Source organism: Peromyscus maniculatus, chromosome 1, assembly GCF_049852395.1.
Source record: "Peromyscus maniculatus bairdii isolate BWxNUB_F1_BW_parent chromosome 1, HU_Pman_BW_mat_3.1, whole genome shotgun sequence".
Taxonomy (NCBI): domain Eukaryota; kingdom Metazoa; phylum Chordata; class Mammalia; order Rodentia; family Cricetidae; genus Peromyscus; species Peromyscus maniculatus.
Window position 1 is genome coordinate 86994234 of NC_134852.1, and position 25499 is coordinate 87019732.

Sequence of the window (25499 nt, forward strand, 5' to 3'; positions counted from 1 at the left end):
TATTGGTAGGGACTTTAGCTAGCCTGATTGTTTTTGCAGATTTTCAGTAGTATACAAAGTCTAAGGGAAAAGATGGTGATAGAGGTAGGGGTGTGTGTGTGTGTGTATGTGTGTTTTCCAATCCTGCATTCAAGATGGATGAGCAAAAGATGAGCAAAATCTCCTGGAAGAAATGATTTATTTGTCAGCCTCAGATGTAGACGCAGTCTCTGTTTCTCCAACATTTTTCCTTTTTACCAGGCACCACTTTCGTGTACTTTCTCAGTCCCTTCTACTCTTCTCTCTTTATTCTTTGATGCAGAGGGATAGGGAAAAGGGCTTGAATTACGTTAAGACCCAAAATAACTAGTTTTTAGTCTACATAAGTCAAGTATCATGAATTGATGCATGGTACCCCATTCCTCTATGCTGTGACTCTTTAATACAGTTCCTCATGTTGTGACCCCCGACCTTAAAATGATTCTGTTGCTACTTCATTACTGTAATGTTGCTACTGTTATGAATTATAATGTATATACCTGATATGCGACTCCTGTGAACCCAAAGGGGTTGCAACCTACAGGTTGAGAATTGCTGCTCTAGGCAAGTATTTTAGGATCCATGATCTCTTTAAAGAAAAACTGACATACTAAAGAGCTTTTAAAGAAGACTTCAGATTTTAGGCTTGGAACATCTTGTTAGAGGTTAAAAATGGTTTCTGATTCTCCCTTCTAATATACAAATAGAAATACAGTGGGGATGAGGTTAAAATAGTGAAAGGAATAGTTTTTACATCTTATTAAGTATCTCTAAGATTTTATATCTTAGATCTAGGAACTAGAATTTTGTTTTGAAAAGAATTCAAAGTTGTAAAAACCTTGTATTTCTTGTACTCTGTATCATCTATGATTTAGACAGTGCCTTTCCATAAGCCTTCAAGTAACACTGTAGCTCCAAAGACCATGAATGTATGTCTGGAATACTGAGAGGTCATGTCCTCACGCCAGTATCCAGGAGGCTTAGGTCAGAGGATCTGGAATTCAGAGTCAGCCTTGGGCCACACAGGGAGATCCTGTCTTAAGAGAAAGAGGAGACGGCATTCTTATAGATAGAACAGCATGTCTAAATGCCATGCCTCTGTGGGGTAAATATGACTGCCTTAGAAAATACATAACTATAGATGACAATATATGAAGCTGACTTCTGGTTAGGGCACTCACAATTTTCTTCATTCTTTTTATTCTCTTTACATTTAGTTAGTTACTTATTTTGAGTGTGGGTGTGCATGTCCATGCCATGGTGCTTGTGTAGAGGTGAGAGGAGAACGTGGAGAGCCAGTTCTGTCCTTCTGTCCTTCTAACTCAGGTCATCACTACTGGCCAAATGTGCATTTTCCTGCTGAGCCATCTCACCATCCCACTCAAAATTTTCTGTAGGACAGGAATAATATAAGGGCTTGGTAAAATTGGTAAATGCTTTTGAAGACATATAAAAGTCTTGGAGGAAAGCATTTTAAAGCTTTCTTTAGATTAACTCCAAAATTAAACTATTATTAGCCTTAGTATATAATAATTGAGCTTAGTGTCAATTTATGTTGTGGTGTTCTGTTTTTTCCTTTAATGACCACAGACTCATTAGAATGGAGTAATTCAGAAAAGATATTCTAGTACAAGAATAGGATACTGTGTGACCCACCACGAGTACAAGACTAAAGACATCAAGTAGTTAGTGTGAAGACTCCTTGTCATGTCTCAGTGAGAGCTAAGTTAGAATAAGTAAACATCAGGAAATTTCACAGAGTGTGTTGAGGATATAGTCATGTCAGATTTTTGCCTTTTTAAAAATATGTGTAGGAGCTAGAGAGATGGCTCAGCCCTTAGGAGCACTGACAGATCTTCCAGAGGACCTTTGTTTGATTCCTAACACCCATATGGTGGCTCACAACCATCTTTAACTCTAGTCCCAGGGGACCTGGTGCCCTGTTCTGTCTCCCGTGGGCACCAGGCGTGCATGTGGTATACAGACATACATTTAGGCAAAACACTAGTATACATAAAATAAAAACAGTTTTAAAAAAAGAGATGAGGATATGTGTATGAAGAAGTCACAATTTTTTTCTCATTTTGTTTTAATGTTGTACCAAAAGATAGATACATTTTTTAAGAGTTTGACTTAAGAGTTTTGGATTAGAGGCTGGGAATATAATTCAGTGGTACAATTCAGGCCCAGCATATGTAAGGCCCTAAATTCAGTTCCCAGCATGCACGTGCGTGTACGCACGCACACTACCGTGGACGGGACTATTTTATATCTTTAATAAATGTCCTTTTCAGACAAGGTACCAAGTGGGAAAGTACCTGTTATTCTGACCGGGAGTCATTTCCATACTGGGAACAGCTGTCTTGTAAAGAATAAGCTTTAACTCAGTACTTTGTTTCCTGCAGTGTTCCTTCTTATTGTTTTAACTCAGGCTGTCCTGAAATTCCTGATCTTCCTGCTTTACCTTCCAGGTGCTGGGATTACAGGTTGTACACCATTATGTTCCACCAATAATTTTATTTTAAAATAACACCTCTTGCCCATTAAAATTTACCCGATGAGGTAGTTTTATTTCTCCTCTTGAACCAGTGAAGGGACTCTTGGATTCTGACATCAAGATCTCGTTCTCATTGGGTTTTTTAAAAGGCAACTGAAATAACACAGTAGGATAATAACTTAGATTTGTGTCTTGATTTGCTGCTCACTGTTCAGTGCTCTGGGACTCAAGTTTTCTCACCTCTCAGTGTCTTTTCTCTCCATTCATCTCACACTGTTTAAAAAGCACACTAGGAAATTGAACTTTTCAGAGTGAAGGTAAGCTGAAGCCCGGTGTATAAAGGTGCCTTTCACAGGTGGTAGTGTACTTTGAGTTAAAAGTGTTGTATAGGCTTTAAAAAGACTCCAAGTTCAGGGCTATTTTCCACTCCAGTGCTGAAAGGACTCATTAGTTCTTGTGAGTTTTAACCTCTTTAAGAGTTTTCTCTTAAAAATCACATGTCTTCACCTTTTTATTGCATTTTATTATTCAGTTACTGTGTATGTGTATGGGTGTGTGTGCCATGGCATGCTTGTGGAAGTTAAGGAACAGCTTAGAGGAGTTACTTCTCTTTCATTTAGTCTTACTAAAACACTGCACCAAAGTCTGGGGGCTCAGTGTCACACACCTTTAATCCCAGTACTCAGGAGGCACGACAGTCTCTGTGAGTTTATGGTGACAGCCAGGGCTTTATAGTGAGAGCCTGTTTTAAAGATTTTCTTTAATGTCACCGAATGTCTTGATTAAGGTGTACTGTGAAAAGGGGGGTGGTCATTCTGCATGCCTTTACCTATTTCCTGCTCCTTGTCTAGTGAAAAGCCAAAATAGCCTTTTGGTTTTTTGTGTAATGTGAAATGGAGTTAGTCTTTCCTTCACTCATCATCCTGTACACTTGATGCCTCTCAGTAAGTAGGGAATGTCAAGCTACTAAGACAAGATTTGCATAATTCCTCTTAGGTACTAGAGTTTAGCCAGCATTGTCACCTTACTAAACACCTTATTATCAGGATGATTTTATGTGACTTGGCTTCAGAGCACTCAACCAATTCTCAGTAAAGCCTGTTAGGCTCCTGTGACAGGCTTTTGGTGGAATTAAAACTATTCGGCAGTTTTCAAAAGTAGACAACAGTTGTACTTGGCTTTGGGATAGTAAATTCTCCGCCTTATTGTAGCTGTACTGGCTGACTTGTTTCAGTTAGACCTTCTAAAAAAAACTAGTATGATAAGAACTTAGAGTTTCATAAGCAGAAATCCTAGAGACTAATGGTTTTCTTCACTTCAGTTGATGGTGGGTTAAAAGAACTAAACTAAGAATTGTTTTTTTCTCCGTTAAAAAGAAAAGTTAATGTGTCTTCTATATAGTCTAGTACCTTTAATAAAATGACAGTTATATCTAAAACATTCCTTTGTTGAACCAGGGGACGTATAATCTAACTGCAGTCATGGATTTAAGAAAAGAAAGATCAGCTTGAAGTCTTACTGATCTTGCCTGTGTCCAGTCAACTCTGAAGCATTGGCGTGGTCTGTCAGAACAGGATGTCTTCTTGGTTCTGTTGGTTGTAACCCTATGTGCTCTCTCTCTCTTACAGCCTGAGGAAGAGCAGTTGCTTTGTGATACCACCGGATCCAGTTCCTCTACAGATGACACAGCTTCCCTGGACCGACATTCTTCTCATGGCAGTGATGTGTCCCTTCCTCAGACGTCAAAGTTAAGTAGGTCCAGAAATCATCAACGCTCTGATGGCTTTCTTAGCCATGGAGTGGGACCTGAGCGTCGAGAGAGCGAGAGTGAGCCTGTTGGCCCTGGTGAAATGGAAGAGGAGGAAATGGACAGTATCACTGAAGTGCCTGCAAATTGCTCCTTTCTGAGGAACTCCATGCGTTCTCTTTCCCCTTTCCGGAGACATAGCTGGGGGCCTGGGAAGAATGCAGCCAGTGATGCAGAAATGAACCAGCGGAGGTAAGATGGGAGCCTGTGCATTTCATAACTCTGTGTGTTCTCTCTTGAGAAGTATCTGATGTAGCTTTGTTACTGGTTAAAAAATAAAAAATGTAATAAGGAGACACTGGTCGAAAAAAGATAACCCAGGCTTTGAGACCAGACAGATGTGTGTTCTGACTTTACCCTGGGCAGCCACTTGAGCAATGTAAGCTTTCCTTTCAATATAACTGTGATAACATAAACCTTATTGTTATATAGTGAATATTTAGTAAATGCTAAGGCATATTCTTACCAAATTAATCAGCCAGTGAAGTTCATGAATATGAAAGAGAGAATTCTGTTTATTAATTAATATGAAATCTTACAGTCTCAACACATCTAAGTGGTCTGGTGTTTCCTGAGGATTACAGCCATATGTTTCTAATACAGAAATTTGATCATGTCTAAATTATCAATGTGTAATTCTCACGAGGACACAGGACTCATGACATACATTGAAATTGTTGGTATTTTTCTGTATGTCATACAGTTTGGGGAATATTTACAAAGTATTACCCAGCTTTTGTCCTTCAGTTTGGCAGCCGTCTGTAAGAAGTTGGCTTGGCTTCTGACCTCTGACTTTAATCTTCAGACCAAATGCTGCAGCATCTAACCGGTTACAGGTGTGCTTGCCCCAGGGCCACTTTACTTGCCTAAAAAGATGCTCTCAGCCAGGAAAAGGGGGTGCTGCTTTGTTTTGACTGATTTTTGAAATACGGTCTTGCTCTATAGCTCTAGCTGATGTGGAACTCGTTGTTTAGTACAGATTAACCATTAACTCCAGACGGTTCTCCCTAGCTTAGTCTTTGAATTTCTGAGACTGCGGACAGGAGCTACCACACTCACTCAGCTACTGACAGTTGCTTAAAACAATTGTTACAAATAACACGATTATTTGGGGTTTTTTTTTCCCCCTAATTGTATTGTGGCTGTAAGTACATGTAATCTTAATCACAGTTGTCAGATTTGTTTTGTTTTGTTTTGTTTGTTTTGTTTTGTTTTGAGACAGAGTCTTATGTAGCCAAGGCTGGCCTGAGTGTCACTATGAAAGCCAGGCTTGGCCTCCTGATCTGCTTTTCCCACACAAGTGTTAAGATAACAGGCATGCACCGCCATATACTCAGATCTTCGTTTATTCTTTTAATTTGTTTTAATGTGTGTTCATGGCGCACAAGGAGGCCAGAAGAGAGCATCATATCCTCTAGAAGTGGAGTTACAGACAGTTGTGAGCCACAGTATAGGTGCTGGGAATCAAAACCAGATCCTCTGGAAGAATACGTAGTACTGTTAACTACTGAGCCATTTTTCCAGACCCGAGTTTATTCTTTTAATCAGCCAAAACACATTGGGCATTCTTTTTATGTCTGGCAGTATCCTAGGTTCTGGAGAAATAGAGGTAAACAAGGTATTAATCCCTGCCCTCGCTGAGCTCAGAATCAAAGTCTATACTGGTTTGCCAGTTTTTTTCAAACTCTTCATAACAAATTGTCTTACATTGGTTTTTAATCTTCTCCATGATTCAGATGTTACTTTTCCATAGTTGCAGATTAGAGGACTGTTGCAGACACTTTACATCATCTGCAGTAGAATCTAGGTTTCTAATCTCAGCCAAGTCTTTGGACAACCCCGTATTCTTCCATTGTATTAGGGTAGTAGTCTAAAATAAATAAGAAGCAGTGCCTTAACTTGCTGTATTTTGTTTATATCCTTTTGAAATCTCAGGTTATATAAAAACTAATTTCCAAATGCTTTCCTTCCCAGTATACATGCTGTTTTCTTTTAAAACATTGATACAGACATCAGGAATGATCTTGCAGGCAGAAATTACTCCCTGAAGCCTGAGTAACTTCTTGATAGAATGTCCTTGTCTTAAATGATAAAGAACTGGTCAGGGAATGGGATTTACTGTATAAATACAGTTATTTTCCTACATAACTCACTATAGATCTGTTTGTAATGACTGATTTCAGAGCTGTATGTATTTGTATCAGGTAGCTCAGGTGAAGAAATTAAAGCCAGATTTAATGACTTGCCCAAAATTACATGGTGATCTTAGACTTGTTATCTATTTGTATTTTTAGCCTGTATATCATGCCCATTTAAACTTAATGTAGAGGATTGTCTAGTACTGTCTTAGTACTTTGAGATGTAATGGAATAGTGATTAGGTTTTATCACACTAATAGTTTGGCTAATTCATACATTATTACTTGTATATTTTGTTACCTGAATTTTAAAGTTTGAAGGGGAACCCCTTTTAATGTTTTAAATGGCACTTTTCTCTGGCCCATTTACTTCTATAACTTACACTAATCTTCATAATTTGTCATCCAATTAACTCCTTGGAGTACAGAGGGAACAGAAGCTACCTTTTTGTCAGGTGTTTGGGGTTCTGATATTTTTGTCACTTCATTCTTTTGGTCTCTTCCCTCCTGTACTGTTGGTCTTTGGGGAATATGTTTCTTCAAAGTGTGATCTCTGTGTTTTGTGTGTTTGTGTATCATTGTGGTTCACCTCCATTATTGACCTCTTCCATCATTCATTTTCAGTTCAATGCAAGTTCTTGGGGATGTTGTCAGGAGACCTCCCATTCATAGGAGAAGGTACAGAGTTCACTAAATTGAACTAACCATGTCATCTCTGAGTGTGTACTAACAAGCATCTCATTCTGGTTACATTGGACAACTTTTTTTATATTGCTGGTTCAGGCAAATAAAATATAGCTGCTTCTTAGTTGCTATGTCCACCTGATAGGAAATAGTTTCTTTAGTCTAAAGTCTTTTTCTAGTTCTAAATTTATAATGTGCACACCCACTTACTGGCTCAGATGGCTTTGTCTCGTTTTGTTTGTTTGTTCTTTGTTTTGTTTTCATGTTGTATCTAACTAGTGGACCTTAGGAGATACTTCCCTCTGTGTCCAGAAAAGAAAGAGAATAGCCAGAAATATATTTGTACTCACTCATGCATAGGTTCTAAAATATTTCCAGGACATTCTTGAATAATATGAAGAAAGATTTTTATTAGTTGGCAACCTGGTAGTTTCCATTCCATTGTTGACAGAGTATTTTCAGAAAGCAATCTGGCATAAGCTTATACCTTTTTTGAATTGCTTAATTATTACTTATCAAGTAAAAAGTGAAGGTAATATTTATAAGCTAAGAACTAATTCCTAATTATACGTACTCAGTTACTTCATGTTTTCAAGACTTTTATTGTGTAGAGCTATTACTGAATTTTCTTCTATTTTTTAAAAAAAATCATTTAGAAATCATGAAAGTGTGATTCTTTTATTGTATTTCTCATATAAAGAGACATTTGCAAAGATACTTTTATCTATTTGCAGAATATTTGTGAGAAAGGCAAAATAATAATCTTCCTACTTTTTTTCCTATGATTTTTCAAATGTGTCTTCTTTTAATTCCATATTTTAGGGAAGTTTTGATCTTAAATTCTAACATTTTTATAAATCTAAATGGTCATGATATCAGTTAGGCTCTTCAGGCAAACAGGTTATCCACTGCCTTTTTCAGTAGACAGTGTGTCAGACTTGTAGCGATGTATTTGTTGCTGTCTCTGGGAAAGCTCTTCGTCATGAACTACCTGAAGCATGCACTAGATTACATGGTAAGGAACGACAGGTTGCTGCCTGCAGCCCAAGCTGTGCACACCAGACTCACACCTTGACTTTACAGTTTAGCCTAAGTGAAAACTATTTTTGTAGAAAGAGCATGATTCATAGTTTTAAAATTTATAAAATTGAAATATTCCAACAAGTATTAAAGAAGAAAGTTGTTCTCAAAAGCAGAACAAAGTAAAAACAAAAAAAACTGTACCTCCTAAACTTCAAAGCCAGAGAACCTTATGATTTGGGAGGCTCTCCGAAATGCACTTTAATCATGATAGGAGTCGGTAAAGACTTAGACCAATTGCAGCTTGCCAGATCTAGTGATGCTTGGATGAGTCTTTGCTTGTCCTGTTCTGTACTTTAAACGTTTTCCACAGCATTATCATAGTCTCAGAGCAAAGGAGATATTGAAAACTCTACAAAAAGATTATTCTTATTTTTAAGAATGATTTGGCAATGTATATTGAGTTAATGATTTTCTATTTTTTAATAAGAAACCACAGTTGAGCATGGTGGCACGGGCCTTTAATCCCAGCACTCAGGAGGCAGAAGCAGACTGAGTTCAAGGACAGCCTGGTCTACAGAGCAAGTTCTAGGACAGTCAGAACTTTACAGAGAAACCTTGTCTCAAAAAAACAAAACAAAAAGCAAAAAAAAAAAAAAAAAGAAAGAAAGAAAAGAAATGAAATCAGATACTTAGGTAATTCAATTGGAAGTTTAAAAATTAAATTAATAACTTCAAAGAATGGACTTCTAAGCCTTTTAAATATTTGTAAATTATGTTTTACTTCTGTTTACACAAGTAAGTTTGAGTCAGTCTAATACTTCTTCCCAAATGAGAGATGCCTCAAACTGTGTATTTTTCTTTTCCCTTTTGTGAGCCATACACTATTATTTAATCAGATTTGAAATTTTTTATACCATTTGGAAAAGCTGTAGAGGAAACTATCATAGCATCCATCCCGCCATTTTCCCCGTCTCACGGCTTGTCCACCGAAGCAGAGTTGTTGGAGGTCTTGGAGACTGAGACCACCGAATGGTTCTGCTGTCCGCAGCACTGCTTTAACTGTTGTCAGGAACTCTTCGTGGTCTTTGTTATTGTTAGTAAGACGAAAACATAGCACTTAGAATTTCAAGGCCCCCCAAAGCAGTATTTTTTAAGTGATGGTACTTGTTAGTCAAAAATTCTTACCTAGGACCACACCTTGGGGTTGTGTCTCAAGTAATAAACAAGTAAGCAAGCAAGCAAAGATCCTGACCTTTTGATGTAGTTCTAGTCACAAAGTGTCTGTTATATAATTTGTTTCAACTTTTCCACCCTACCTAGATTTTCCTCCCCTGCTACATTGCATAGGATAAACAAGGAAGCCGCTGCTCAAATGGATGTTTTTTTAATCTTGGGGGAAATGGATACCAAATTAAAAATAAAGGCATTTCCATATTAATACCATAAAACTCTAAGAAAAATAAATCTCCTTATCAGTTTAAAACTGTAAGGAAGCGATGGCCTTTATTGTAGTTGCCTCATTTTAAGCAGAAAGACCTAATGGATGGCTTCTAAAGAAGAAATATGAGTTGACTATTGTATAAGATGTTGCCTGGCTTATCTGGATCCTTAACAGGAACATATAGAAAAAGGCACTGCTTTCTCAGTGAGACCTCTGAGCTGTTTGTAGCGTTTTCTTTCAATTCAGGCCTAGCAGTGACTGTCCTGAGGATGTGGGAGCAATGATGAATACAGAGAGACACTTGGCCACAGCAGTGGGTTTGTGGAACACCTCTCTGGGAATGTCTGCAGAGGAAGCCATGAGTGGGCTGCAGTTTTTGCCAAGGGATTAGTTGAAGGAATTCTTTAGTTTCAGTTAGAGTAGTCATCCCATAAGGAGCACACATGACCTTTCCTAAAACAGTGTCTGAATGGACATCAACTGAACAATATTAAATTCCTGTGGTGCTTTTTCTAGTCCTTTCCTAAATTCTCAGTGTTGCATATCTTTTTTTTTTATAAATGATTACATAAGCCCATCTCTATATCCTTTCTTTTTAAACTAAATAACCCAAACCCGTTTCCTCTTCTCTCCCTCCCTTTCTTGTTTCTGCCTTTGATGTCATCTCCAGTATGAGCTGGTGTCCCTCTGGTGTGCAGTACTCGGCTGCTCTGAATGCTGACTTTAATTTCAGAAGGTATAGTATTACATGTCCAGCCACCAAACCAGGAATCGTAAAGTAAGACTTCTGGCCTTGAGCTGTAGCTGGCTTCTCTGTGGCTGGAATGCATATGGGCAGCCTGTGATATCTGTGAGCATAGAATACCGCTGCCTTCACTATGGACGCTACTAACCCAGTTGCAGGAGTATGGCCTAGGAACAGTACCCAATGCTGCTGCATCGTTTGTCTCAAGTAGCAGTAGATGGCTGTGTTTTCTGCATGAACCCTGTGTCTACGCTGGAAGCCTTTGTCTTTGTTTTGGTCTTTCCAAGTTCCCAGATTCTTAAGAAAAGACAGCTAATAGGCCCTGGTTTTTATTATACTTTCAAGTCCTACATTCAAGTTCTGAATTTAGATGCCTCATCATTTCATATTTGTCTTTGAGTTAAGCAGCCAGATTTAATTATTAAAATATTTTTAGGATTAAGTTTTGTAGTAAGCAGAGATGAGGTTTTCTCAGGCTTTTCACATAATTCACAATGGAAAACTAAGTTTCTTTACTGGTCTAAACTTTCTTCTTATGCCTGGTGTTAAAAATGGGTTCTACAGAGACACTTGGTTGCAGTTCATTATGACTTCTATTGTCATATTGAAATAAGATCAACAAATTTGTTAATAGTTTACCCACTAGAGAAAATAGAGACATATGGCTTCAGTTCATAAGTATTTTATGAAGAAAAGCCCTTTGGGGCTGGAATATATGAACTTAATTGTAGCAACGAACTGTACAGTTTTCCCAGAACAGAAATCACTATATAGCTTCAGTATACATCCAGATGCAGTTCCAGCTGATTAACTGAGAACACAGTTAGCTGCACCTGTATTCTTCTTTCAAAGAAGTTCCCTCTGTAGTTACAGCAGATGTGTGCATTCTAGTTAGTGGCTCCAGAGAGGGTAGACAGCTAGCCTTCCTCTTTAGCCTCTTACTTTCAGAAAGTAACCACAACATCTGTACCTCAGACCTATCTCCCTTTTAAAATTCCACACCCTGTTTGCTTTTTTCAGCATTTATGCTCCTGTGTTTTATGTGCCTATCTGCAGCTGATGATTCTCACTAAGCCATCATCAGGAACTATCTGGCCAGGTGTGCACAGGTGGTGTTGCTCAGTAGTGAAACCAGGGTTTTCTGGTTAGAAGTGTACCCAGAAAGTTGTCAACCAAAATATAATGGAGTGCAAAGTTTTATAATGGTCCATGTGATGAGCACACAGCCACGTCACTCACTTTTCATTCTCAAAGCTCCTTATGATTGTGCTTTGTGACATTTGACATTAGATGAGTTAGGGTCTGGAAAGATTAATTTGATCACATCAATGAAAGCCCATACATATATACAATATGAGATAAATTTGTCTGTGTATATGGTATGTTGAAAAACAGCTGAGAAAATGATGGTACCTGGTTCACCATTTAGATAAGTTGAATGAGGTAGGGAAGTAAATGTGTCTGGTGTTCTTTCTCAGCATCCAAGACCACTGGGGGGGGGGGGGCAGTGGTAAGGTGAGTGATGCTCATCTGCTCTGTGTCCTTTAGACATTTTGAGTAGGATTAGAGGGATTTTGTTTCCTCCCGTTCTGAGACCTACAAACAGTGAATGAACTCATGTGCTCTGTGTTCAGTTTCAGTCTGGAAGGCTTGACAGGAGAAGCTGGTGGTGGAAATAAGCCATCCTCGTCTCTAGAAATGAGCTCTGCAAACTCCAGCCAGCTCAGAAACCCTTTCAGTGGTGAGGAACAGAGGGATTCTCTGATGTCACTTTCAGAAGAACATCTGGAGCCGGACCAGAGACAGCATCATAGGATGTTTGATCAGCAGGTAAGGCTAAAATAGGTATATATTGCTAATGGGGGTGATAGTGGAACATTACCTCCAAATATGATCTCATTGTTTATGCTTTTTATTAGTTTTAGTATAAAGCTAGAGCTGTGATTACTTACCTATTAAGTGATATCTTCAAGTCTAGCAATAACATGTCTTTTATCACTAAACCTGAATATTTAAGAATACATTAATCAGGCTGGAGAGATGGTTCAGTGGTTAAGAACACTTACTGCTCTTATAGGGGACTGGCATTTGGTTCCTGGCTCTCACATATAGTGGCTTACAGCCATCTGTAACTTCATTTCCAAGGGTCTAGTGCCTTCTAACCTCCAGAGGCACCAGACATGAGTGTGGTGTACAAACATACATTCAGAAAAAAACACTGTATACAAATAGATAGATAGATAGATAGATAGATAGATAGATAGATAGATAGATAGAGATAGAGATATATACACACATATAAAAATATCTTCAAGAAAGAATACGTTAATATACACAGATTTAAATATTCTGTCACAACAAATGCTTTAGGATTGGGAAAGTATTCAGGACATGCAGCTTCCTTTATCTGTCTGTATTGTTCTCTTACCAGCTCATTGTAAATTGAGTTTTAAAGTGTATTGTATGTCATTATTACATTTACCAATTTGAAAGTGCATGCATGCCCCAAGTATTTTTCCTAGAGAAAACATGTTCTTTGTCTCAAAACATGTTCTTTATACTGTTCAGAAAATGCCTGTTGATCCCCTTCCTTATCTGTGAGGGCCTCAAGCCCCTATAAGTGAGTTGTCTGTTGCCACATAACATTAGCTGAACAGTACAAACTCAGACTTGGTGACTGTTGGTCTTATTACTTCTTTCTATGACTTTGAAGTAGTCAGATTTTAATGAGAATATTTTAATTTTTTAAAAACTGTTTGTGTGACCTTTTCTGAGACAAATTATTTTCAGAATTTTGACAGATGACCCTGTCTTTTAGTAAATGATACTTATTACCACTGCTATCTTTCTGATTGAATCTTTCTAGATAAAGTCAACATTTGTAGATAAACATCAGCATTTTTGTGCTGTGTTGTACTGTGCTATGCATAGTCTTCCTAGAACTCTCATCTTACCTTTAGTTCCTCTTGTGCACAACCTCAGTGTGGGTGTTGTGCTGCATATATCTCTCTGATCTAGACAAGTTGCCTGCAGCCAACTTCCTCTTGAAATTCTCTGCAGTTCGCTGAGGTCATTTTTCAGGCCTCACAGTTGTATGTGAAACATAGCAACTGTTTGCCTCAGCTTCCATGGTTACACATGGAACAAGCCCTAAATAATCAGAAGTCGTTGGCCAGACTTGGTGAGTGCATGCTAGGAATAGATGTTCAGTGTCTCTCTTTCCAGGCATTCGAGTCAGGAAGAGGCAGATTTCATCTTGTAAGAGGATTAGAAAAAGAGGTGTGGGTCCCTTATCACCAGAAGTAATGATTCCTTCAGGGGTGTTAAAGGAGCCTCTGCTTCTGCTTGGTCTCCACAGCTCTTAAAATGCTGTGGCTTTAAATTGCCAGTAATGCTGCTGCCGAGGAAGTTACGTACTAAATTGCAGTCACCCTGTGTTCGTGTGGAATCAAAGAAGAAGTGAAAGAGATTTAGTTCCTTCCCAAATGCATTGCTGCTTTGCTAATGCTCTTGAAATGCTTTCCACTCACATCCCGGTTTCCAACTCCTTATAATCAGAGTGACAACATATCCTACTGTATGTCTGTGAAGATGTCTTGATTTTTTTCAAAGGAGCAGTGCTCTGTATAGTCTATTACTTCCGGTGAAGTTACCGGATTGTGTGCCCAGCCGATACCTACTGCTCACTTACTCAATTTGAAACATTGTTAGATGCTCTGAGGGATGTAAAACCACTGTGAATGATGAATACTCACCAGTTTCGGGTGAAAAAAAAAGCAGGCTTAGAAAAGCTGAGTAACTGTTAAGTGGAAGAAGCAGACTGGATTCCAAGTCTCCCCTCACCAGGTTGGGTCATTGTGAATTCTACACATGTCTAAATAGATGAACATGTACTTAGAACCCATTCTTCATTTTTTTTTATTTTTTTATTTCGTAGACATCTCACAGGTCTAAACAACAGGGATTTAATTACTGTACATCAGCCATTTCTTCTCCATTGACAAAATCCATCTCATTAATGACAATTAGTCATCCTGGATTGGACAGTGAGTATACTACTTTTTTAAAAAAAATATATATCTTAACCACTTTCCCTATCATTTTTCTTACTTTGGGATCTTATTAACTTTCACATTCCATCTGCTTCTTTTGACTAACTGACTTCATACTCAACAGAAATGCTAATGTAGAGATCAGCTTTCAGCTCTTCCTCTTGCTAAGAAAAAATCTCTTTGATACATGCGTTGCATTCATTATATTGTGGGGTATAAATATAATACCATTTTTAAAAGGGCTTTGAAATAATTTCATACTTGGAAAATGGATACAAATGACTCTCACTGGAAAAAAATCTGTGGCAAGAAAAATCCGTGGCAAAAATAATGTAAAGAAGCTGGTCAGTAGTGGCCCAGTACCTTGGGAGGCAGAGACAGGCGGATCTCTGTGAGGCCAGCCTAGTCTACAAAGTCAGTTCCAGGACAGCCAGGGCTACATAGAGAAATCCTGTCCCAAAAAACAAAAACAAAAAAACAAGAAATTAGTATAAAGAATTTGTGTATTCTTCCCTCCTATCCCCAGATGTTACTATAATTCCTATTTTTCCAGAATACTCCTTCTCTATCACTGCCCTTCAGAGAGTAGGGTTTGTTTGGTTTTTTTTTTTTTTTTTTTTTTTTTTTTTTTTACCTCTAACTAATTTAATGTTTTTAAAAAGCAAATACTCTTTCTTATATTAACATAATTATCTGAATCAAGAGGTTAAACCTAGTCAAATTGACCTAATATAGACACAGTTCCATTTTTCTTACCTTTTCCTGCGTCCAGGATCCTATCCAAGAACAGATATTGAAATGAGTGTTTATATCACAGTAGGCTCCTTAAATCTGGAAATATTTTTCAAGTGATCTTGTCTCTCCTAAACTTGACAGAAGACAATACAGTCTGAGCACTCAGAAATGTCAAACTCAGGATACAAAACTGAAGGACATTTTTACTTAAGCAAGTACAAGAGGATTAAGTCTGAAAGTAACTATAAAACTGTGTGCAGATGCAGGTCAGTTGGCTGTCAGGGGTATATTGGCAGCTGGAATCTATAAACACAAGGCATTTGTGAATAAAAATGCTTATAAACATATTTTAATTGTACAAATATTTGTCACAACTTGTTTCTTAGGAAACCTTTTTTACTTATTATTAAGATTTGTTTATTTTATTTTATGTGTGTAGGTGTTTTGCTTGTATCTATGTCTGTGCATCACAGGTGTGCCATACCCACAGAGTCCAGAAGAGGTCATTGACTCCTCTGGAATGGAAGTTACAGATAGTTGTGAGTTATCATGTGAATGCTGGGAATTAAACCCAGGTCCTCTGGAAGAGTAGCCATTGCTCTTAACCACTGATCTGCCTGTCTAGCTCAAGGAACTTGTTTTAAAATCTGTTTTCAAAGAGTAATTACAGTGTGAGATCATGATGCAAAAATTAAATCTAAAAGAGATATATACCTGTTCTTCACTACAAGGCCAGATATTATGGAGTCTAAAGACAAGCTTCTGATGTCTATGGTATTTTTTCAGTGTCCTCTTACAATTTAATGCAAAAGAACTGGAGACTAACGTAGCTGTCCCTCATTAATGAAAGGTTCTGTCTTATATCTTGGCTAACTGGAGGTTTAATCTTAGAAATTTTCACAGTAGAGTGATGGCACAAAGGATGATTCTTTTGCTCTGAAATCATGAACACCTGTATTTGGATCCTTGTGCCAACATAACAAGCTAGGCATGCTTGTGCTTTTCTGTGACCCCCAGCATGCTATAGAAAGCAAAGAGTACTGGAGCTTGCTGCCTTCCAACCTAGCTAAGAAACATGAAGTGAGGGTTAAGGAGATCTTGACACTCTCTTCTGGTTTCCTGTGTATACACACCTGAACAAAAATACACACACACACACACACACACACACACACACACACACACACACACGCATTTTTATTTTAAGGGCAGTTGGGCCTGCTGTTCAGCAGTAGGGTTCAGGTCTTGTTGAGCATGCATGAGGCTCTTCACCTCCCAAGTTCTGGGATTACAGGACACATCATCACACTCAGTTTACAGGAAAGTTTTCTTGAGATAGTTTAACTTCTGTTTTATGTAAGTACATACAATGGCTAAATGACTTCTTGTTACAGAAGCCCTTTACCCTCAGTTCAAGTTCAGCTGTTAAGGAGGGATAATGTGCTGTGGTTTAATGTGAATTAAAGTCTGTTAGTGTACTTCCTGTTGTGTAATGAGCATGGAGTTGTGTAGTTCACAATGACCCAAAATAGTGCCAAGGTCTCTTTTTTCTCTGACTGTAATGTAAGCAGTTTTAGAAACAAGAACATTGTCCATTGTGTTGAAAAAGAACCCTAAATTTTTGGAAATAATATTCCTGAGGTCACACAGGCAAACAGAGCAAATGTAACTCAGCAAGGCAGTTTAGTTTTACAGAAGAGAACAGTGACCTTGCCTGGGCAAGCAAGCACACGGAGGCAAAAAGTTCATTTTACCCTGTTGGTGGGAGCTCAACCTCACAATCTGCTGTGGTTGGTGTGGCTTTCATATAGGTACAGGACATTTTCTCTGATTTGATGTGGGGCCTTAAGATTCCCCAAAGCATGATAAAAGGAAAATTCATGTATCTATTTATTCGGTCCATATTTGAATGCCAACTCTTCGCTGTGTACTATACTAGACAGCGGTGGAAGAAGGATGAACTTACTGATGGCTTCTTTCTTGGCTTATATTTATTATTTATACATAAGAGAACAAGTTGAAGCTAATAGTAAATAGTAAATGAAGCAACCAAAATCAACACTCAACTTTCTGGAAGTATCAGACCTCGAGAACTGGAGAAAGTTTAGACCAAAAGAAACTAGAAATTGGTGTATGGAAATCTAAACTGAGGATTAGGGTTTCTTCTCGAAGGCAGTAGAATCATGTTAATTAGAGAGCTTCAGCCCAACCACAAAGGAAATAAGGTTGGGAAGAAGAATCTTACAGGTCAATAGAAAGCTTCTGCATGGTTCACAGTGCAGCTATTTCAGAATAATGACTTCAGGAGAGAAGTTGAAGCCCAAATGAGGTATGCTGTAAGGATCCAAGGATGGTGCCCAGGTTGGTACCCTGAGTCTTTAGGTAGATGTTAGATACCAGTTGGCTGGTGATGGACTAGAGGGGGAGCAAGGCAGCAGGAAAAGACATATTCCCTTTTGTGTGTGTTGGGTTTCAGCTGCCTGTGGAGTGTTCATCCACACACGGGTGAGCCAAGAGATGAATGAGTCTGATCCTGAAAGGAGAGCTCTACCTTGAAGGTTAGAGGGAAAGGAGACCCTAGTATACTATGTGCATACACTATGAAGAGGTAGGAGTGAAGTAGGAAATTTGGGATGCGTGAGAAGAGCAGTAATACTGAACCCTGAGCAATATCACTGTTGGATGTTGTCTGTACACCATGAAGAAAGAAAACTCAAGCTATGAACTATGACCATTAAAAATAGTTTGCTCCTTGTTTTCAAATATAAGAAGCGTGTATATTTAGATGATTTGTTAAACTGTATTACAATTTTTTGTGTTCATAAATGAATATATAAATAAAATATACCTTTAGCCAGACAGTGGTGGCATATAACTTTAATCCCAGCACTTGGGAGGCAGAGGCAGGTAGATCTGAGTTTGAGGCCACCTTGGTCTACAGAGCGAGTTCCGAGATAACCAGGGCTACACAGAGAAACCCTGTCTCAAAAAACCAGATAGATAGACAGGCAGGCAGACAGACAGACATTGTTAATTTTGATAGCCTTTCCTGGGATCCTTAAAGCCATCAACATTATCTTGTTTCCACATAGGTTGGAGGTACCTCTTTCTTTGTCTTGGCATACCTTTTGCGTGCTCTAATGTCTTTCTGTTAACCTACTTCTCAGCTCAACAGCAGATGAAGCCGACAAGGTGGATCTCCTTTTCCGTCAGCGTTTCTCCACTCCTCCTTAAATCTAAAACTCTCTTTTCTTTTGGCTCTTCTTATTCCAGTGAGGAGGAGGAGGAGTTGCAGAGTAAGTAAGCTCATTTGGTGTTTAGTGGCTGTTCTCCAGAGTCTGGCTAGCTTTTAAATGCCATAGGCCTGCTACTAAAAGAATGAAATCTTTTATCTCCTGGTACGCTATCTTCTTTGAGTCACTTGACTTGCATGCCTTTGCAAAACGATTTTGATGAAACCAGTTTTCTCTTGTCTTATCTGTGACTACTAACACTGATTGTTTCAGTGACCTCCTGGTTCCAGTGCAGGTATCTTTCAAGAACACACCCTCAGGCATGAGGGTGTGTTCTCATCCCACTCCTGCCCTTTGTAATACTGAGTGCTGGTTTTACAAAACTTTGAGCTTGACCACTTCAGTTTTAATTCCAATTATCCATTTTTCTCTGTCTCCTGGGACAGATAGCTAGGCTGTCTATTAATGATACCTAAAAGTTTCCCTTCCAATCTTTTCATATAATTGAAAAACAAAACTCGGAGATTAGATCTCATAGTTTAGGAAATAGAAGTTAAATATTTTTTCTCAATTTTTGTTCTTCTAAAATTCTGTCTTATGCCACACTCCTCAATGAGTTACAGATTTCGAATTAATAAGTTCTTAGTAACACCTGCTATGAAAATACTTTGAAAAATCAGTTTTTAGTAAACTTGAAATGCAACTGAGTCTTCTTTTATTAGAAGACATTGGCTTTAATTTTGCAGGCCTTCTAGGATATTCTGGGACTTAATTTTTTTATGGGCAAACTATTTCTATCATAAAATAATGAATTGTTGTTAGAATTAATATTATGAGTTCCTAACATTTATGTCCTTCCACTTGCTGATCTGAAGTAGCAGTGATGTATAAAAATTATTGTGATCCCAGCGGTGGTGGTTCATGCCTTTAATCCCAGCACTCGGGAGGCAGAGCCAGGTGGATCTTTGTGAGTTTGAGGCCAGCCTGGTCTAAGGAGTGAGATCCAGGACAGGCACCAAAACTACACAGAAATCATGTCTCAAAAAGCAAAAACAAAACAAAAAAAAACTATTGTGGCTGCCACTTTGCATTGTCTTTTAAAGGAAAGTGTCTTTAGCATAGAGATACAGTTGAGTTTTAAATGGTAGCCTCATTAGTATTCAGTGTATTTTTCACTATTAAAAGATACTTGACAAAGAAACAATGAGTTGTTTACATTTTATCCCCTGTAGTAGGCAGAAAGTTGTGAAAATCCACCTCAACTTTGAGTGTTCAGAAGTTCTCAAATTTCTCTGGTCAAGTACTATATAGCAAATGGCCAGGTTATGGTAACAAATCAAAACCTCAGTAGAACTTCATTATCACTAGGAACAAACTGTACTGGTATCACTGGAATCGTAAAACTATAGAAGCAGGAGTGTTTTGAGTCCAGTATCTAGCATTTCTTAAACCTTAGTTCATTCAGTCCAAAAATACCAGTGCGATTAATGGGGAGAGAGTAGTCTAACACATGGAAAAGCTAAAATAAGCAGCTTTAAAATGCTAATTAGCATGTTGTGACCTCCCAAAGCAGTACTTGATATGCTGTGCTTCCCACATTTATTAATTAGGAAACCAAAATACTGTGTAAGACCATCTATGTGTCTCTTACAGCAATAGAAACCCTAACTAAGACAGGTTTCTTCTATTACATTTACTATGTAATAGTAGACACTTAGTTAGGGTTTCTATTGCTGTAAAGAACACATTTTGTTGTTTGCTTGTTCAATGATTGTAACCCCAAGTCCATGGGTATATTGCAGGTCTGCATGTTATTTTGTGTCTTAAAGTAAAAATATGGTTGAAATGTTATTTATCTGCAAAAATATTTAATGAGTTAATGATAGGTTCATTTTCTTCTGTTTATAATTTTGTCATGGAAATGGCCCATGTTATTGCATACTTTTAAAGTCTCTACACTCCAAGAATTTCAGAAGCACTAATTTTGGTGGCAGTGGTAAATTAATCTTTTTTTTTTTTTTCTTTCAGAACCACATGTAAGAAATCACAGTAACTGAAATAAATTCTTTTTCAGCAGTAAAACCATTGGGAACTCTTAGAGGTGCTCCCATGGATTGATTCTCTTGCTACCTAATCACATGTGTATTTAGTTTTCAGCTATTCCACAGAAATCAACCCGTATTTGTTTTTTGTTTTTTTTTTCCCCTTGGCCTAGTTTTTTGTTGGGTATTTTTCTGCAATATGAACTTGACTTTTACATTGTATAGTGTACTAGAGTGGTAATTTAGTAAGTTGCTTAAATGTACAGTGAAGTCTTGGCAGTCCAGGAGAATCGAATACTTATACCATTGAAGGCTCCTAGGGTGGGAAAAAGTTTGTTTTAATTCAGTCTCTTGTTTTAAAGCTAAGATATCATTGGTTAAAATGCATATAGTTTAAAACTAGATTCTGCAGAATTAGGAGCCAGATCCTTCTTTCCAAGCTATTGTTACCAAACATAGTAAATGTAACAGAAGAAACCTGTCTTAGTTGGGGTTTCTATTGCTGTAAAGAGACTCTGTTACCACGGCAACTCTTATAAAGGAAAATATTTAATTGGGTGGCTTATAGTTTCAGCAATTTAGTTCATTTTCATCATGGTGGGACATGGCTGTGTGCAGGTAGACAGTGCTGGGAAAGGAACTGAGAGTTCTACATTTGATCCACAGGCAACAGGAAGTGAACTGAACTAGGCCTAGCTTGAACATAGGAGACCCCCAAAGCCTGCCTGCACAATGACTTACTTCCTCCAGCAAGGCCAGACCTACTTCAGCAGGACCACACCTCCTAATAATGCCACTCCCTATAAGCTTATGAGGGCCAATTACATTCAAACTACCACAGTCCATTCCCTGGCCCCCATAACCTTGTAAACATATCATAATACAAAATTCATTTAGTCCAACTTCAGAAGTCCACATAGTCTATCACAGTCTCGACAATGTTTTAAAGTTCAAAGTTCAAAGTCTCTTCTGAGATGCATGGCAATCTTTTAACTGTAATCCTCTATAAAATCAAAAAACAGATCACATACTTCCAACATGTAATGGCACAGGATATACATTACCATTCCAAAATATAGGGAAGTGGGCATAGTGAGGAAATGCTGGACCAAAGCAAGACCAAAAGCCAGTTGGGCAAACTCCAACAAACTCTGCATCTCCATGTCTGATGTCAAAATGTTCTTCTGCAGATCTCCAACTCCTTTCAGCTTCGTTGACTACAACATACTTCTTTTTCTTGCGCTGGTTCTGCTCCATGCTAGGAGCTTTCTTCAGCAGATATCCCACAACTGGCATCTCTAACATCTTGCAGTCTCCAAGGCAATCCAAGCTTTTCCTCCACAGCTTCATGCAATCGCCTCCCTGGGACTACATTCAAGGACACCCATGACACATGCCTGGCTTCAGTGGCTTTCCGTAGTCATGGAGGAATATTCCATAACCCCTTTTCTTTGTCTTTGACACTAAAGCCAGAACCACTTGGCCAAAGCTGCCAAGTTCTGCTGCTTGCTGGGGCTGGAACATGCCCCCTTTGTTCAATTACATCTTCACCAGCTATCTGTTTTCTATGGTTTCCTTCACTATCTTAAACTTTCCTGAAACTAGATCTGTAGATAAGGCTGGCCTTGAACTCAGAGATCTTTCAATTGCATCTTCACCAGCTTTCTATTTTTGATGGTTCCCTTCACTGCCTAAGCTTAGCTGTTCTGGAACTTGCTCAGTAGTCCAGGCTGGCCTCAAACTCAGAAATCCACCAGTCTCTGTCTTCCCAATGCTGGGATTAAAGGTGTGCACCACTTCACCCAGCTCTAAAATTTTCTTTAATTCTTTTTCACAGGTTGGAAACTTAGCTGGGTAGGATCTTGCCCTGAGGTCACCACTCCCTTTGTTCCATTTCTTAATCTGTTTATTTCCTTCAACACAGGACTTAGTTCCATTCCCTTCCTGGTGCTCTTTTTCTCCTCAAATTGTACATTTTGTATTTTTCCTTTCTCAGCTTGCTACTTTTCATTATAAATTTTTTTTAAGCATGAACACTAATAACCACACAACAGTCTATACTAGGCTGTTTTGAGATTTCCTCTGCCAGTGGAATTAATCCAAATCTCTTTACTTTAGCCTCAGGCAGACTCTTCAGACAAGGTCAAAATCAGCCACATTCTTTCCCAAAATATCACAAGAACAATCTCTAGGCCACATATTAATAATCTTCTCTGAAACCCCTTGATCTAGGCACCCATAGTTCAACAAATCACACTCACACCACTGTCTTCCATGCCTCTCCTAGGATGGCCCATTAAGCAGCACTTAAAGTGAACTGCTTTTCTAATCCACAGTCCTAAGGTCCATATTCCTTTAAACAAAAACATAGTCAGTGTTAGCATTTAGGCATCTGTACTGGCCTGCCCTTAGAGTCCTGACAGGATGTATCCTCAGCTGCAGCCACTAAGATCACCCCCTCTATGCATTCAGTACTTTTCCTTATATATATTTCCCATCTCTTTCTCTTCCTCTTCCTTTGCTTTTATTCCCAGGGACCAGTCTCTGCCCCCTCCTCTGCCCCTTCTCTCCCCTCCCCTCAGTAAACCTCCCACGTGGGCTCTGTTGTATGATGTGACTCCTTCCCATTGTTTTTCAAATACAACAGTCAGGCCTATCACAGTAATGCCCCATTGCCTGATGCCAACTTCTGTCTTAGTTAGGGTTTCTATTGCTGTGAAGAGACACCATGACCACAACAACTCTTATAAAGGAAAATATTTAATTGGGTGGCTTACAGTTCAGAGGTTTAGTTCATTGTCATCATGGCAGGACATGGCAGTATGCAGGCAGACCTGGTGCTGGAGAAATAGTTGAGGAACTGATCTGGAGAGGTCTTCCCACACTAGAGGTGGTGCCGGGGCTTTCTGAGCCAGCACTTTGCTCCTCTTACTCACTGATCCATTTCCAGGAATTCTCAAGAAAGTATTAGACAATATTAGATTATTCAGATGGAGATATGTACAAATAGGATCAGGAGTAAAAGCTATAACATTTACTTTCTTCTTTTATATTCTTTGATAACATCTCAGAAAGATGGCCTGTGGGAACTGAGCATTCATTAAAAACCAATTAAATGTGCTTCACCTGTATTAAAGCATAAAAACTAGTATCTTCAGTTACTCAGATCCTGGATTAAATTTGCTTTCTTCATGAGAAATTCATTCCCTTACCTCCTATTTCCATTCTAATTTGAAGGTTTCCAGTCTAATTCTTCCTCCTCCTCCTCCTCCTCCTCCTCCTCCACTTTTTTTTTTTTAATGGTTTTTCAAGACAGGGTTTCTCTGTGTAGCTTTGCACCTTTCCTGGAACTCATTTTGTAGACCAGGCAGGCCTTGAACTCACAAAGATCCGCCTGCCTCTGCCTCCCGCCTGGCTTCCTCCTAAACCTTTTAAGGAAGAGGCACCATGCCCTCACTTTCAAAGACTGTATTCTTTATCTATGACCTTTTAGGTAGTTTATCTGTCATCAGGTCAGGATCTTTGTGTGCTAACTTTACCTCTACTGTTCTTATTCTTTAGATTCACGGCCTTTCCACAGTACCAGTGCTAACCTGACCGAGAGGTATGATGCATTTTTTTTTCACTCCTTTCCCCAAACTGAAATGAAGACAGTACATACAAGTTATCTTACCACATTTAATTAAATATCCTAAGTTCTTTGAGCTCACCCAGGCTCTGACTTCCTTGAATGGCAAGTTTGAAATAATTAAAAAGTATTTCATAATGAAGGTTTTATCTTTCAAAATACAGTCAATCACTTTATATTCTTATTCTTCATATTGTTTTGGTATATGAAAAAGATGATTATTTGCTTTCATTCACATAAAATATACTTATTTGACATTATACTTGGTTTATGGAGATTTTCAATTTTTGAATAAATTTAATATTTCATTGTCATAATGTATGCATATGTGTGCATGTATGCGTGTGTGTGCGTGTGTGTGCGTGTGTGTGTATGTGTGTGTGTGCACGCACACATGTACGCTGTATATGTGAATTATGCAGTTCTGTTATCTGCTCAGCCATTTTAACCTTTAAAGCTAAGCGTTGGTGATGTAGTTCAGTGGTCATGCTTAGCACACATGAAGCTCTGGTTTCTATCCCCTTCCAAAAAAGAAAAGCTGTGTGTAGAATATACCTCTGACCATGTAGAATTGAGGTTTTCTTCTCTCTCGCCTCCCCATTTCTTTCTTTCCTAATACTGGGGAACACCCGGGGATTGTGCATGCTAGGTAAGTGTTCCTTATCATCGAGCTTCATTCCAACTTGAATTGATTCTGGACCTGACAACATGCACAAAAATCCCTGTTAATTTGTCGTTTATATTTCCCTGTTGTGTGTTTATGAAATTAAACATTGTGATGTAGTGTCATTGGATTCCTAATTATTTTAAGTTGCCCTCCTTTTCACAGAGACTCTAGTTATAATTGTGATCTAGGGCCCTTCCAATGGTTGTTTGTCTTTATGCGACTTTCATGTGGTTTTTATGCCATTTCTGTTTTCTCTTAAAATTAAATGGACTCCTTTGTTTTATAACCATCACATATATAAATATAGCTGTTAAAGAGGGTCTTTTTATGATTTTACTCATGAATGTCCTCTCAGAGGCTGACAATCAGAACATGTCCAGATTTGATGGACCTAAATTTTATAGACATCTTGAACAAGTAAATCAGTAAATTTGGATCTCTAGGAATCTCTGGGATGAATCTGTCTGCATTCTACCTGAGATATGCTTGTTCTTCACCCCAGAGTTGTGGATAGGACCCAGATTATTAATAGGCCTAGAGACTTGAAGAAATGTGTGTCCTGTGCCGTTGCCGGGCTCGTCCTTGTCCTGAGACTCTGTGTTGCCAGCTCTCTCCGCGTGCACCCTGCCCTTCCACTGTGTGCATGGAGGTCCTTTCACGAAAAGTTGATGCACCCAATGCTACTTTATATTCAGTTCCAGATCTGTTCTTATAGTATATGAGACCATTCAGTAGCCTCTGCCTGCTTCTTACTCAGCCCATTATTTAACTTTTCTAGTACAAAAAAATA

At 38.5% G+C, this 25499-nt stretch overlaps 1 protein-coding gene across 13 annotated transcripts in view; it reads left to right on the plus strand.

The window, feature by feature from the left end:
* The window catches only part of Akap13 (A-kinase anchoring protein 13), a 302662-nt gene that overhangs the window by 215696 nt on the left and 61467 nt on the right, over window positions 1-25499 (plus strand). For 4 of the 13 annotated variants that reach the window (XM_076545251.1, XM_076545208.1, XM_076545213.1 and 1 more), the window contains exons 11-17: window positions 4144-4514; window positions 7084-7137; window positions 10278-10343; window positions 11987-12182; window positions 14290-14398; window positions 18307-18435; window positions 23976-24018. In XM_076545251.1, the coding sequence (XP_076401366.1) occupies window positions 4144-4514; window positions 7084-7137; window positions 10278-10343; window positions 11987-12182; window positions 14290-14398; window positions 18307-18435; window positions 23976-24018 (968 nt within the window). The remainder of the gene's footprint in view (window positions 1-4143; window positions 4515-7083; window positions 7138-10277; window positions 10344-11986; window positions 12183-14289; window positions 14399-18306; window positions 18436-23975; window positions 24019-25499) is intronic. The other 9 variants (XM_042278208.2, XM_042278213.2, XM_042278220.2 and 6 more) reach the window with 7 other exon arrangements.